This window comes from Bidens hawaiensis, unplaced genomic scaffold (assembly GCF_021521415.1).
Source record: "Bidens hawaiensis isolate Kalapana, Puna unplaced genomic scaffold, B.hawaiensis_p1.1 tig00006836_1, whole genome shotgun sequence".
Classification (NCBI taxonomy): domain Eukaryota; kingdom Viridiplantae; phylum Streptophyta; class Magnoliopsida; order Asterales; family Asteraceae; genus Bidens; species Bidens hawaiensis.
In genome coordinates this window covers 38,182-51,075 of record NW_027491466.1, presented here as the reverse complement: position 1 = coordinate 51,075, position 12,894 = coordinate 38,182, and the positions used below count along the sequence as shown (strand labels likewise).

At 32.5% G+C, this 12,894-nt stretch overlaps 2 protein-coding genes across 2 annotated transcripts; one reads left to right on the top strand and one right to left on the bottom strand.

Annotated features, from left to right (window-relative positions):
• The first annotated feature begins 959 nt into the window (after positions 1-959).
• Positions 960-4,679, top strand: LOC143633623 (proteasome subunit alpha type-3-like). Its single transcript, XM_077101887.1, has 9 exons — positions 960-1,154; positions 1,251-1,334; positions 2,031-2,104; positions 2,799-2,885; positions 2,973-3,057; positions 3,618-3,664; positions 4,055-4,120; positions 4,300-4,390; positions 4,456-4,679. Exons 1-9 carry the CDS (start codon positions 1,011-1,013, stop codon positions 4,525-4,527), a joined length of 750 nt encoding a protein of 249 aa, XP_076958002.1. The 5' UTR covers positions 960-1,010; the 3' UTR covers positions 4,528-4,679.
• A 4,026-nt stretch (positions 4,680-8,705) lies between these two features.
• LOC143633641 (putative mediator of RNA polymerase II transcription subunit 26b) lies at positions 8,706-11,912 on the bottom strand. Its single transcript, XM_077101899.1, has 9 exons — positions 10,820-11,912; positions 10,660-10,728; positions 10,471-10,553; positions 10,251-10,303; positions 10,045-10,169; positions 9,917-9,947; positions 9,572-9,816; positions 9,288-9,378; positions 8,706-9,179 (listed from the first exon to the last, which is right to left on the bottom strand). Exons 1-9 carry the CDS (start codon positions 11,303-11,305, stop codon positions 9,052-9,054), a joined length of 1,311 nt encoding a protein of 436 aa, XP_076958014.1. The 5' UTR covers positions 11,306-11,912; the 3' UTR covers positions 8,706-9,051.
• Between the last annotated feature and the right edge of the window lie 982 nt (positions 11,913-12,894).

Below are 12,894 nucleotides of genomic sequence, written 5' to 3'. Positions count from 1 at the left end.
TAGGCCAAACACCCCCTAAAGTTCTTCTTCCTAAGACGAGCTGTCAACCGAGCCCAAGTCATACACTACTCAAGTTTGGCTCGTTAGGCTTTTCGGAAAGTCACACTTGAACTCATCTCAATTCAAGTTAATGTTTTCAGGTTTGAGCTCGACTCATAAACATAAGTTCAAACTTATAAGTAAACAAGATCTGCTAAGGCGTGGCAAGCCTAAACGATCTTTTCAATTCCCATAAAAGACATGAATTGAGCCCAGACTCAATAACCAGACAAGCTTTATTGCTCAGCTAAGGTTTAAGCCCGATAAGACTCGTTTTATTTCGAGCTTTTTATAAATCCGATTTTGAGTAACCGATTTATTCCTATTTTCGCATCACTTAAGTTGAATGTAAATTGTGAAATTGCAAATAACAAGTCTCATTGCTTTTCTTGAGCCGAAAGACGCCCACTTACTATTATAACTTTACCCCCAATCAGGACACCAAATTAGTACCCCCAAAATCAATACTATCAAATCGGCTCGAGCTAATATGAGAAAAACCTTAAGCGCCCCAAAGTTAGGCTCAACCTCATGTGCGGTACTTTAAACGAGCCACGGTCTAGCTCAAACTCGACTGTTCAATTTGAGATTAATACACATAATTTGAAAACAATTAGAATTTAAAAATACACAAAGCCCATTAATGTTCAACAAGTCTAATCGATCTTCTCATACAAAACAAGACTCGAGCTCAGCCTTAAGAACTAAACAAGCTCTATTGCTCGACTCAAGTTCAGGCTCGACTAGGCATTAATAAGGACAGGTTCATTTCAAGTATTTTATCGATCCGATTTCGAGTAACTCGTTTATACCTGCTTTCGCATAAGTTTGAATGTAATACTAGTCTCGTTTCTTTTCTTGAGACGAAAGACACCCACTCCGCTTGGTATATAACTTTTCCCCCAATCAAACCACCACCAAAACACTACTACTATTTCCTGGCAATTCAGCCCTAGAACAAGCACAACAAGATGAGTAGCATTGGAACCGGTTACGATCTCTCGGTCACAACCTTCTCGCCGGACGGTAGGGTTTTCCAGATCGAGTACGCAGCTAAAGCCGTCGACAACAGCGGCACCGTCGTCGGTATCAAATGCAAGGACGGCATTGTTATCGTAGGGTTTCTATGCTCATTATAACTTTTGAATTCAAACAATTTGTTCTTATTGATAAATGATTTTGAACAATTTTGATTAATTTGTGGATTATAGGGAGTGGAGAAGCTGATTGCATCGAAGATGATGTTGCCTGGATCTAACCGTAGAATCCATTCGGTTCATCGTCATTCCGGAATGGTATATTTTAATTTGTTCGTTTAAATGTTGCTATTTCGTAGTATAATCAGCTAAGTATCATGTCGAGTTAATATCGAATTAAGAAAACACCTAACATAAGTGTTCGTGAGTAAGATAGAGACGGAGAATCGGAGGTGTGAGGTTTTATAAAAATAAACAAAGTTTAGAGCAAAGTGTGTTTTTTAGTTAAATTATATAGATGGAGATAGAGACTCGGATGATATTTGATAGTTTTTTTAAGTCAGGATATTGTTATTATATGTTGAATGCATGCTTCAGAAAGTGTTCTAAACAATTTGTTGATTACATTGTTTAATTGTTGCTGTATTTGAAATTTCTTAGTCTGTTTTGTGTTTTCATGGTGTTAGATCAATATAATCAGTTAAGTATCATGTAGGTTTTGAAATACTTCTAATAAGAGCTTTGGCATTGGAGCCTCTAAACTTATATATTCTCTATAATATAGAGGATTAAATAACTAAAACATCTAAAATAAATGTTTGTGAGTAAGTCAGTAAGATAGAGATGGAGATGGAGATGGAGAATCGAATGTGTGAGGTTTTTTAAAAATAAATAAGTTTAGAGGAAAACAAAGTTTATTACTGCGTTTCAGTTAGTAGTTTTTATTTGTCAGGATATTATTGTCTGTTGAATACATGCTTCAGAACGTGCTCTAATTGATGCTACATAATACAGGGTGTAGCTGGATTAGCTGCAGATGGGAGACAGATCGTTGCAAGAGCCAAATCCGAAGCTCACAGTTATGAAAAGTTAGTTCGTTTTTCAATTCTATCTTACTTGCTCTCTTTATTATAACTGCATTTTGATAAATAATCCTTTTGGGTATTTGATTAGATATACTCTTAAACTTTGTTTGTGGCTTTGAGCTTATAATATGTTTGGCCAAGGCTGTTTGTTAGAGACAAGTATTGTTTGAAGCACACGTCCAAAAAGGCATATTAGTTGTATATAGGGAGTTTGACGAACAAAATTTTTTGTGTTTTTTTGGTAAGGATGATTTTCCAAATTGCTTCATATATATCTGCAAGAAATTATGTGATGTGTGTAAGTTTGACCTATTAGAGTATATTAAAGGATTGAAAAATGTGGTCACGAATCAGTAATCACTATCTTTTGTAAAAGTGAAATTTTAAATGAATAGTGCACATGCCATACTTTTTTTCATTCCTGATTTGTTATCATACCGGTTAATTCTTTGTATAGACTTATAGCTAACCTTAATGCAAATGCACACATGTATTTTAGATAAAAAGCATCATAAATTACAATATAGCTGTAGCATCTTTATAGACTTACACTAGTTTATTTTGTTGTAAGCACGTGAATATTATACCTTGAAACACCTGCCATTAGTACTAAGACATTCAAATATTTCAATTATTGTTTGTTTTCTCACTTTATAGAGCAATTTTGTGTTGACAAATAGCTTTACTATTTGTGCAGTACCTATGGTGAACCTATTCCAATTAAAGAACTTGCTGAGCGTGTTGCTAGTTATGTGCATCTCTGCACACTTTATTGGTGGCTCAGGTTACTTTCAGTATTTTTTATTACTTTAAACTTACATACACACTCTACAAAACATCATTATTATCATTAGTGGTATTTGTGTTGCAGACCTTTTGGATCTGGTGTGATTCTTGGAGGTTATGACCGTGATGGCCCGCAATTATATATGGTTGAACCTTCTGGTGTTTCATATGTGAGTTACAGTTTCTTTTGATATAATAGCAGTGTACATGTTTTAGTCTTTCATTTTAGTATTTATAGCATAAACAAACAAATATAACTGGACATAGATGAATGGATATGAACAACACTAATTAAATGTAAACATGAATACTAATTTGTTGTGTCTAAACAATAATAAAACTAAACTAAATTGTCATGGGTGTTATTTTAATTTAATAAAACCAAGCTAACTTGTAACAGACCTGCCAGTTTAAATAAATACATAAACAAATTAAACAAACATTAATTAACACGAATATAAATGAAAGAATAAGATATGTGTTCATGTTTATTCGTTCAACTAAATGAACAAAAATTTATGTTCATGTTCATTCATTTATTAAATAAACGAACTTTCCACTGAACGGTTCACAAAACATTCAGTTCGTTTACAGGTCTAAATTTAGAATAGAATTAAAATACATTTCTGATAGCGTCCATGCGTGAAGTTGAGCAAGCATTTGATGAAATTGAATTTTTCTGATTTTTAATTTATCTTTTAAAGAGTTTGTGTGCTGCTCTTTTTTGTAGAGATATTTTGGCGCTGCAATCGGTAAAGGCAGACAGGCTGCAAAAACGTAAGTAAATCATAAATTTTATTTATCTTATGCTATTTTAACATTCAACTATTGTATGTTAAGTAACAGGATAAAACTCTAGTGAAATGCTATATAAGTGTTTGCTTCAAGATTTGTTGATCAGACTGGCTTCTTCTCAAATGATATATATTTTTTCTAATGACATTAAATTGTTTTAAAGATAAAAAGCGTTTATAGCGAAATTAGACTTATTGTTTTTGTTCGACTTTATAGGAATACAAACTTCACTAATGTCATGGTCATAATATGCGTGTACAAGTACATAGTTATGATAATTCGTTCTAATGTATATTCTTTTATGTTTGAGATTTGTTTTGTTAGTTAATTGTTCTTTCAATGATAAATCTTCTTTTTTTCTTGTGACTGCAGCGAGATCGAAAAGTTGAAGCTTTCTGAGCTGACATGTCGCGAGGGTGTTATAGAAGTAGCAAAAATGTGAGTCTTTTTCTCTACTTTAAAATGTTATTGTTTTGTTTGTATCCTTATTTATAATATTATTTTAGTTAGCGGTCTCTAATTGTTCTTTTAGTGATAAAAACATTTTCTTTTCTGCTCTTAAATTTATACAAGGTAAATGTTTTGTCAGTCTGTTTTACTTATGATATTGATAACAGAATCTATGGAGTACATGACGAGGCAAAGGACAAGACATTTGAATTGGAAATGAGTTGGGTTTGTGACGAATCAAACCGCCAGCACCAGAAGGTAAATAATATAATTATACACACACGCGCGATCACACACATAATTTAATGATTTCATGTGTGTAGGTTCCAGAGGCACTTTTGGAGGAAGCAAAAGCAGCTGCTAAAGCAGCATTGGAAGAAATGGATGCTGATTAATAGTAATAAGTTATAGATCTGATCACATTGTGTGTTTATCTCGAGTTTTAATCCAAGACGAGTATCTAAGATTGTAACATCTGTGTTTCATCATGACACCATTTGGAATTCATGTATGTTGACTTTTAGTAAGCCTTGTTGACTTTTGCTTACATCCAAAATTCAGGTTTGCTTTTTGTTGATAAACTAGTACCAAAATTGCTTTTAAGATATAGCAGTAATGGGCATAAAATGATAATAAAACAGTGATGTTTAATATTGTGAGCAAGTAACCGAGTTGAAGTGATTTTGGTTACTCGGCCGGTCAAAACAAAAATTGGGTTGATATTCTTATTGCTAAATTTTCTGTTCATAGGGTGTGTAACGCTCTTATTATTCAATGGTTTAACCCTTTAATGTTGGTATATTGATGCCAATGTTAAAAAAAGTAACATGCCCTTGAATGATAATTTTAGTTCTGTTAGTGCTCTTTTGTGTTTGTAAATAATTAACAATCGATGATAACAATTGCGATTTGTTTCAGGATAACCTACATTCATAAACGCACTATATATCTAAGTGGTATATATTATTCAGTATTCGTTTTGATGTATTATTATCTACTTGATATCCGTATTTGGATACTGTTTCATGATTCAACAATGTTCTCAACACAACAAATTAGTGTGTTATTTCAGTCTTCTTTTGCAACACTCATCTCCTAATATATTTCTGTCCCAGTTGTTTCATCGATACTTCAATATTACTTCTAATAACAAAACATTTAAATTAACGGAAAATCACAATAATAACCAATGATCAAGTGGAAAAAGCCCAAATAAGTGTGGGAGAAGTCTGGGCTAGGGCCCAAAGGTTTCCTTTTATAGGTGGACCCACCCATGGACCAACAATTTGATGACATGTGAAGATCCTGCTACTAGAGGAAACCCCTACAACCCAGACGTTTCAATCATACGTCACATATTGAATACTCTTATTTCCTGTAAACCTAAACCTCTACAACCCAGACTTTTCTCATGTTTATTTTGGCTTTTTCCACTTGCTCAATGGTTGTTTTAGTGCTTTTCCCTCTAAATAAATTATCTATATTTATTTAACATGTCAAATGCATGTATAATCACATATTTAAAATTGTGTTAAGACTTGTGTAGCTAGCTTACTAACTGCTCATACATATTTGAGTGTTGCAAAGGTTAACGAGAAGTTCTTGCACATGTCGAATCCTGCTAGTCGGGAGTTGGGATCGATAGCAATCGAGGGCGCTACACAGGGCCTCAATAGACGATGTCGTGACATACACTTGTCAAAAAAATTGATTAATTTAGCTTTACATTTATTCAAATAAAATGTTTTTTTTAATAATAATAAGTAAATAGTCATAAAAATTAGTGATATACAATTATATGGAAGTTTAAAGCCGTTCACATGCATGTTAGAAGATCCTATAACCGAATGACTTTGACTATTTGAAACAAGAAAAGTGGTAGTGAAATACCAAACACCACATGTGCATGTCTTGTCTTGTCCCACACGCCATTCTTGCTGCTTCCAAGTTGACTAAACATTTTGTCAACACGCATAAGCTCAAACCGTCGAAATTTGCCTACAACAATATTAATTATTAACAAAATCATTAGTCAATCTTAGATGATTATATTATTATTATAGAGTATAACAAACTAATATACTTCGTCTTATTTTCCACCGTCAGTCTTCGTCATAAACAACATACGCCTGCCTGTGTATGAGTCGGTTTTGGGCCCGTAGCAAACCGTAACCAAAGTTTCGGTTTAACGTATAGGTTCAGTTCAGTTACCAGCAATTTTCGATTTTACATTTGAGTACGTTTTAAATGTTTGGCATGAAAATAGTTGGCCGAATTCTTTTTTTTTTGTGGCTTGGTTTGGGTTAACCACAATTCTCGGTTTGAAAAAAAAAACGAACTATTGATTATTAGTTTGGTTGATTATTTGGATATAAATTTATTGGTTAATTAGGTTTCGATTCGATTATTTGGTTTTTTAAAGCCTTTAAAACACTAACATACAATAAAACGTGTCTCTTGCTTAAAAGCTGGTAAAAATATACTAAAAGACAAATGTTCATGTTCATATAATTTCAAATGCTTAGTTTATGGATTTGACTTTAGACTTTTGTTCTTGCTAAGTTGCTATGCTAACCGTCTAGCTAATTGATTTTGACTTTTGAATTAATCACAATTATTTGAAAATTGATTTTTCTTCTGACAATATCGGATATATCTTTTTCTTATTTCTGTACATCTTACAAGATTGCAATGTCGTGGCTAGTAGGTATACCTATTTTGTAACGTATAAAATAATAATCACATTACAAAAGGTTTCTATGGATTCACATGAGTTCCAAGTAGGAAAAACTACATATTTATGATACGAGTTAGAAATATTACTGACTACGAGTTGACAAATTACCGATGTACATTTCTGTAACAACGTGACACTCTTTTTTTTGTCCTATCCAACCCTTCTTGAACCCATTCAAATTTGGCGTTTATATCCGCAACAATTTTTAAAGATAATTCATTCGCCATCCGAAATCTCTCATTAAACTCCTTTCAGGATCTATCGACGAAGTAAACTCGCATTAGAACCTTATGAGTTTTTTCATGAAATGTGACACATATTTCTTTTTAATTGTGTTGTATCTTCAACTTCGGGCGGGGTTGTGACAACCTTGGCAATAACGAGAATCCCGCTAAAATAGAATGATTCGAGTTAGATGATGGAGGAAGAATAACATTAAGTTACATTTTGTTATATAGTAAAAGAAAGTTACTTTTTGGTATTAAAATAATAGAAGAATGAATGAATGAATCTATAGTGTAAAAATAGGTTCTATTTTTTTTCTTTAAAAGCCAACTACTCAAAAACGGTATTATTAATGTTCGTAAACGGCCATATCATCAGCTTCATGTCTGCCTTTGTGAACGCAAATTTCCACCAAGAAACCCTACCTGAATGACTTGTGGAGGTGTTCCTGCACAACCGCTTGTGAACCCGATGAGTGCCCCCAACAACCCTAGGAGATTATGCATAAATTAATTGATATTTAGTAAATGAAAAAAAAAAAAAAACTTGATGCTCTCCTTCCTTTCTTGACTAAGATAAGGAATCATTATACTTTTGGAGTTTCAGGCTCGGTTTTAATAACATTAGTAATCGATTAGTTGCAATTGGCCTTCTACTTTAATGGCATAAGCTTGATAGTTAGATTTTGAGATCTTTAAGGTCTCGGTTTAAAAATGACTCAATGATGTTTTCCTACAGTGATATGTTTCCCTCTTAATGGTGCTCCTGTGTGATTCAAACATGAAGTATCAAAATCAGTATTGATAGTTAACATCCTGTTTTTAAAAATCATATTTGTAAAAAGGGTCACTCGGGTATTACTTATTAGGAATGGCTTCAAACGCTACTAAAAAAGTAATTTTATTAGTTTATCAATTTAATTTAATATATAATCAAAAGATTCCATCTTGATTCAATTATAGGATATGGTCAAAAATTACCAAACCTCCATGTTATTCACTTACAATGAAAGTCACTTTTTTACATATTTTAGAAATATTTTATGTATACGAGCATTTACAGTACAACGATTCTATATCTTTGTGCACCTTCCATATCTTATCTTCAATTTTTTATAAATTTTATCCAAAAAGAATAATAATATATTTGTTTCGAATAATAATATTTTACTTGGTATATAGTATGGAACTAGAATACTTATATGCTAAGTGAATATGCTATATAACTATTTATCATTCAAGATTTTCTGTCAATAAAAAAACTAAGTTATAATTATGTTATATATATGTAAGATAAAAATTTGCAAAGAATAATTATACATATTAATAAAAAATGAATAAAAATAAACTAGTCGAGCTTAAACCAGCAAATCCCTCGGGGATTTTTACTCTTATAACTTAAACGATTAAATGAGTAAAACCCAAGTTTAGTCATACTTAGACTCAACTTGGTTTTGTTTTCACTCACTCAACTTAGTAAGAATCGGCTAAAAGCTTTGACGCAATAGCCCATTTTAGATACGTTATAACATGCATTTAACGCGAATCAAAAACTGTATCAAAACGACAAAAAGATATATTATCAACCAAAGACATTGAAAGAACATTTGAGATAAGATAGTCTTGTCTAAATTTCTACTAAAAAACATGTTGTACACATGCTTTGACTACTAAAATGCACATATATATATGTGCTTCCAAGAATGTGTCTCAGTATATGCTCTTGTCACATGTATTGAGATAGGGGTGGGGTAGGGAGGGGGTGTGGTCCCTACCCCAATTAGCCAAATGATTAAGAAGTCAATAAAGGGGCGGTTGTATATGCTAATCTATAGTCTATACAACAAAGTCAATTGTGACACCACCATTTAACCTAAACTATAACACCCCAAAAATCTTATTATTTGGTGGATAAACTAAACTAGCCACCTGATTTATGCCCGCGGGCCCACCAACAGTTAAAACCGCCCCTTAGCCCAATGTCGGTAATGGTTGTGTCCGGATCTGAAATGTTGGTTCTTTGGGGCAACGTCTTGCTTCGGGAGATCATGCAACTCCATCACTTGTATGGTCCGTTGTTTCTTAACTGTTACAAGCACGCACAAAACATTCATTGTTAAAAATGTTTTGACCTAAGCATGTTTCGACGTATTATCTAAAATCAACTTTAGCCTCAAGAATTGTTTATACGAACCTTTTTCAGCTTCTCGATAGCGTTCTTGAAGTTTCCTCTTGGTGGCTTCAAGCTTGTCTTGTTCGGTTTCCCTATCCGAAGGCATTGGTTTCTGTTTAAGGTTACACAATAAAAGAAAAATTAGTTAACATAAATATTATCTTTTTGAGTGTTTTTGAATGCTTATTCAAACCACTTATATTTTTTCAAGAGTGAAGTAACTTATATTTAAAGAGCGGATAATTATCAACGACTTATTTATCGAAAACTAACCTTAATATAGTAAATACATTAGGGTAACTTACGCGTTGTTGAGGAACCGCCGGGGTCTTGGGTGTCGGTTTTCCAGAAGTTTGCAACTTGCGGTCCATATTTGGATTCATTCGACTTTTGGGTGTCGAGCCAACAACAGGCGATTTGACCAAGGTTGGTTTCGAGACCTTGGTTGTCTCGGCTAACGGTTTCTGTTGCTTCCACTTGGTTACGTTACGCTTTTCCACTGGCGGCGTCGGTGGCTTTCCGTTATTACAGTTCTCATTTTCTCGAGGATCTAAAAAGCAACATCCAAAACGGGAATTCAATAAAAAAATTAAAAACGAAACCCGAGTATCATATGTATAAAACTATAAATAGTAAGCTATATAACTTACTTCCGTAATCATCTACGTCATCAAAGAACTTCTGAAAATGGCAATAAAAACATAAAAACCATCAATAAATGTTCTATAAACGTAACAAAACCGAATTATGTTACTTTTTATAACGAATCATATCATACCTCGGTTAAGTCCAATGACAATGAATGAGGGTTCAAAAACCCTAAATCGTCTAGTGGAGGTGAAGGTAAACCTTCCTCTTCATCAAGAACTGATGGATTCATCGACTCGGGGGTATTTTCAGACACTGCCATAATAATTAAACTAACTTCAACAATCAACAAACTTTCGAAATAAAAAAATAATAACACGAAAGATTTCTAGTTACCAGTCATCTTTGCGGTAGCCTTGACCCATTCATCTACCATACCTTTCCACACACTACATTTCACATTTCACATATACATATATGAGATCAAAGTTTAATCATATATCCATTTAAGGGATAAGGGCGCGTGCTATACAAAACAAATTTTTAAGTAAAGAACCTAAAAACTGGCTTTGGATTTAAAGTTCATTTATATAAACAATAGACAAGAAATGCATACACAATTAATGATTTCGCAATTTCACGAATGTCTTTTGATGCGTGTTTTCGAAGAACATAAACTGATTTTCCAATTTCGGTAGCCTGAAAACATATGAATAAATGATCATAAGTGAACTATAACATTAACAAGTAACAACTCTGGTTTTAGTGATTAATAAGGTTAAAAGTTATATACAAAGTTACAAACCTTGAGTATTTCGACGGATATTGACATCAACTGAAGCTTCCTTAACGAATTGCATAATACCGAAGCCGACTAACAAATGCACAAAACAAGAAGTATGATTAACATTTAACACAACAATAAACAAATTTTGATAAAATTAGTCAAAGTAAAAGAGATAAACCTTGTCTCGACTGTTGTCAACGATCTCTTTAATCCTTACAACTTCACCAAAAGTTTGAGACTCTCGTTCAATCTCATCGGTTAGGGCTTCCGCTTCTCCATAACTATAATTGCTAACTTGATGCTTACTTTCATCACCCTTTACATTATGATCATTCTCATCATCATCATGATCATCATCTTCGACTTCTTCGTTATCGTCATTTCTAGAAAAGTTAGTTACTTTGCTACTATCTTTAAACCCTACATCACCATGATGATGATTTTCTTGATCGTCTACCGGTACGGCTAATTCCTCTTTACCGCAACCCGAACACTTAAACAATTTACACGAAAACAAAATCTGAGCAATACTATCTCGCCTAACTTTAAATTCTTTCGGGCAATCAGAAGCTGCTAACTTAATCGCCCCTTCAATAATCTCAAAAATGTCCGCATTCGCACCCCGAAAATACTCCCTCCAGTAATCCATCCGTACACCCGCCATATCAATTATCAAACAAATGCTTCGAATTTTTAACTAATCCAATCAAACCCGGAATCAAAATCGACACTTTAATCGATCCTGATCACACCCATAAACCCAAAACCTCAAATTCACATCAAATTTGAAAATTTTGGAGATACAAGTAATCCACCAAGAATTCAATTATTAATCAAATGCTTCAAAATTAAAACTAATCCGATTAAACCCAGAATCAAAATCGAAACTTGAACCGATTTCTATCACACCCATAAATCCAAAACCTCAAATTCAATCAAATGCTTCAAATTCAGAAGTAATCCGATTAAACCCAGAATCAAAATCGAAACTTTAACCGATCTTGATCACACCCATAAGCTTAAAACCTCAAATTCACATCGAATTTGAAGAGCTTATAAAAATTACAAGATAACATGTCAATCGGAGAAACAAAAATCAACATCTGATACGAACAATTTGATGTGATTTGAGAAGAACCCAGAAAGGAATTGATGAGATAATGAAGCAAAGATGGTTTTTACAGAAGCTGAGATGAAGAATTTGATGGGTGTAAAAAGTAATAAGAATAATATTAATGGGGGGAATTGTTTGAGTTTCAAGTGGATGGGAATGGAAGGGAATGGAACAAGGTGTACGCAACACAAGGGCGTTGTGTGAAAATAAAAAAGAGAGAAGATTTTATTTATTTGAGTACAAATCCACCTTTTTGAGACTTCAATTGGTGTCTCTCACAAAACAATCGGCGGAGTCATCAGATCAGATAAACAACAAAAACAAAAACAAAAACAAAAAACGTATGTGTTTTCTTAATTTGTTTTATTTTAATTTGACCGCCAAAGATGATAATAATAATAATAATAATAATAATAATAATAATAATAATAATGCAAACAATACAATATCATAATATTATAGCATTTATTATATTATTGCATTCCATCGTATCTCACTATCTCCATCTTTACAGTCACTTTAAAATGTTTTATATTTTTTCTCTCGTTTTTAATTAACTAATATTTTTTTACTTTTAAAATTAATTTTCTTTTTCCTTCACTTACACTCACTCTTAAAAAATATTATAAAATTATAAAAGGTGAACAGTATTTCTTTAAATTTATTTATGAAAAATAGTTTATTTATCTTCTTCACTTACAACTACTCTATATAATATATAGAGCTCACTCACGATAATATAAATCCAATATTTTATGTGAGTGAGGATTTATAATTTAAAGTGTTGAGTGAAGAAAAGAGAAAATGTAACGCTTTTTATATTTAAAAATTTTCAATAACACATTGTAATCTGTAAGTGGAAAAGAGAGAATATTTAATGATAAAAATATAAACAAATATAATTTAATTAAAATTAGAGAGAAAAATTTAGTAGTTTTTAATATAATTTTATTCAGCTTGAAATTATTAATATAAATACATGAAAAGTAGTGATTACATTAAAACATAAGACATTTTTGAATAGGAAAGAGGGTGAGAAATGAGAATTCTCTGAACGGACCTACAATATAGGGTGCATGGTTAAATAACTGATCTTACGATTTTTTATATTTTATGTGTAACGTGTATCACTAATTTTG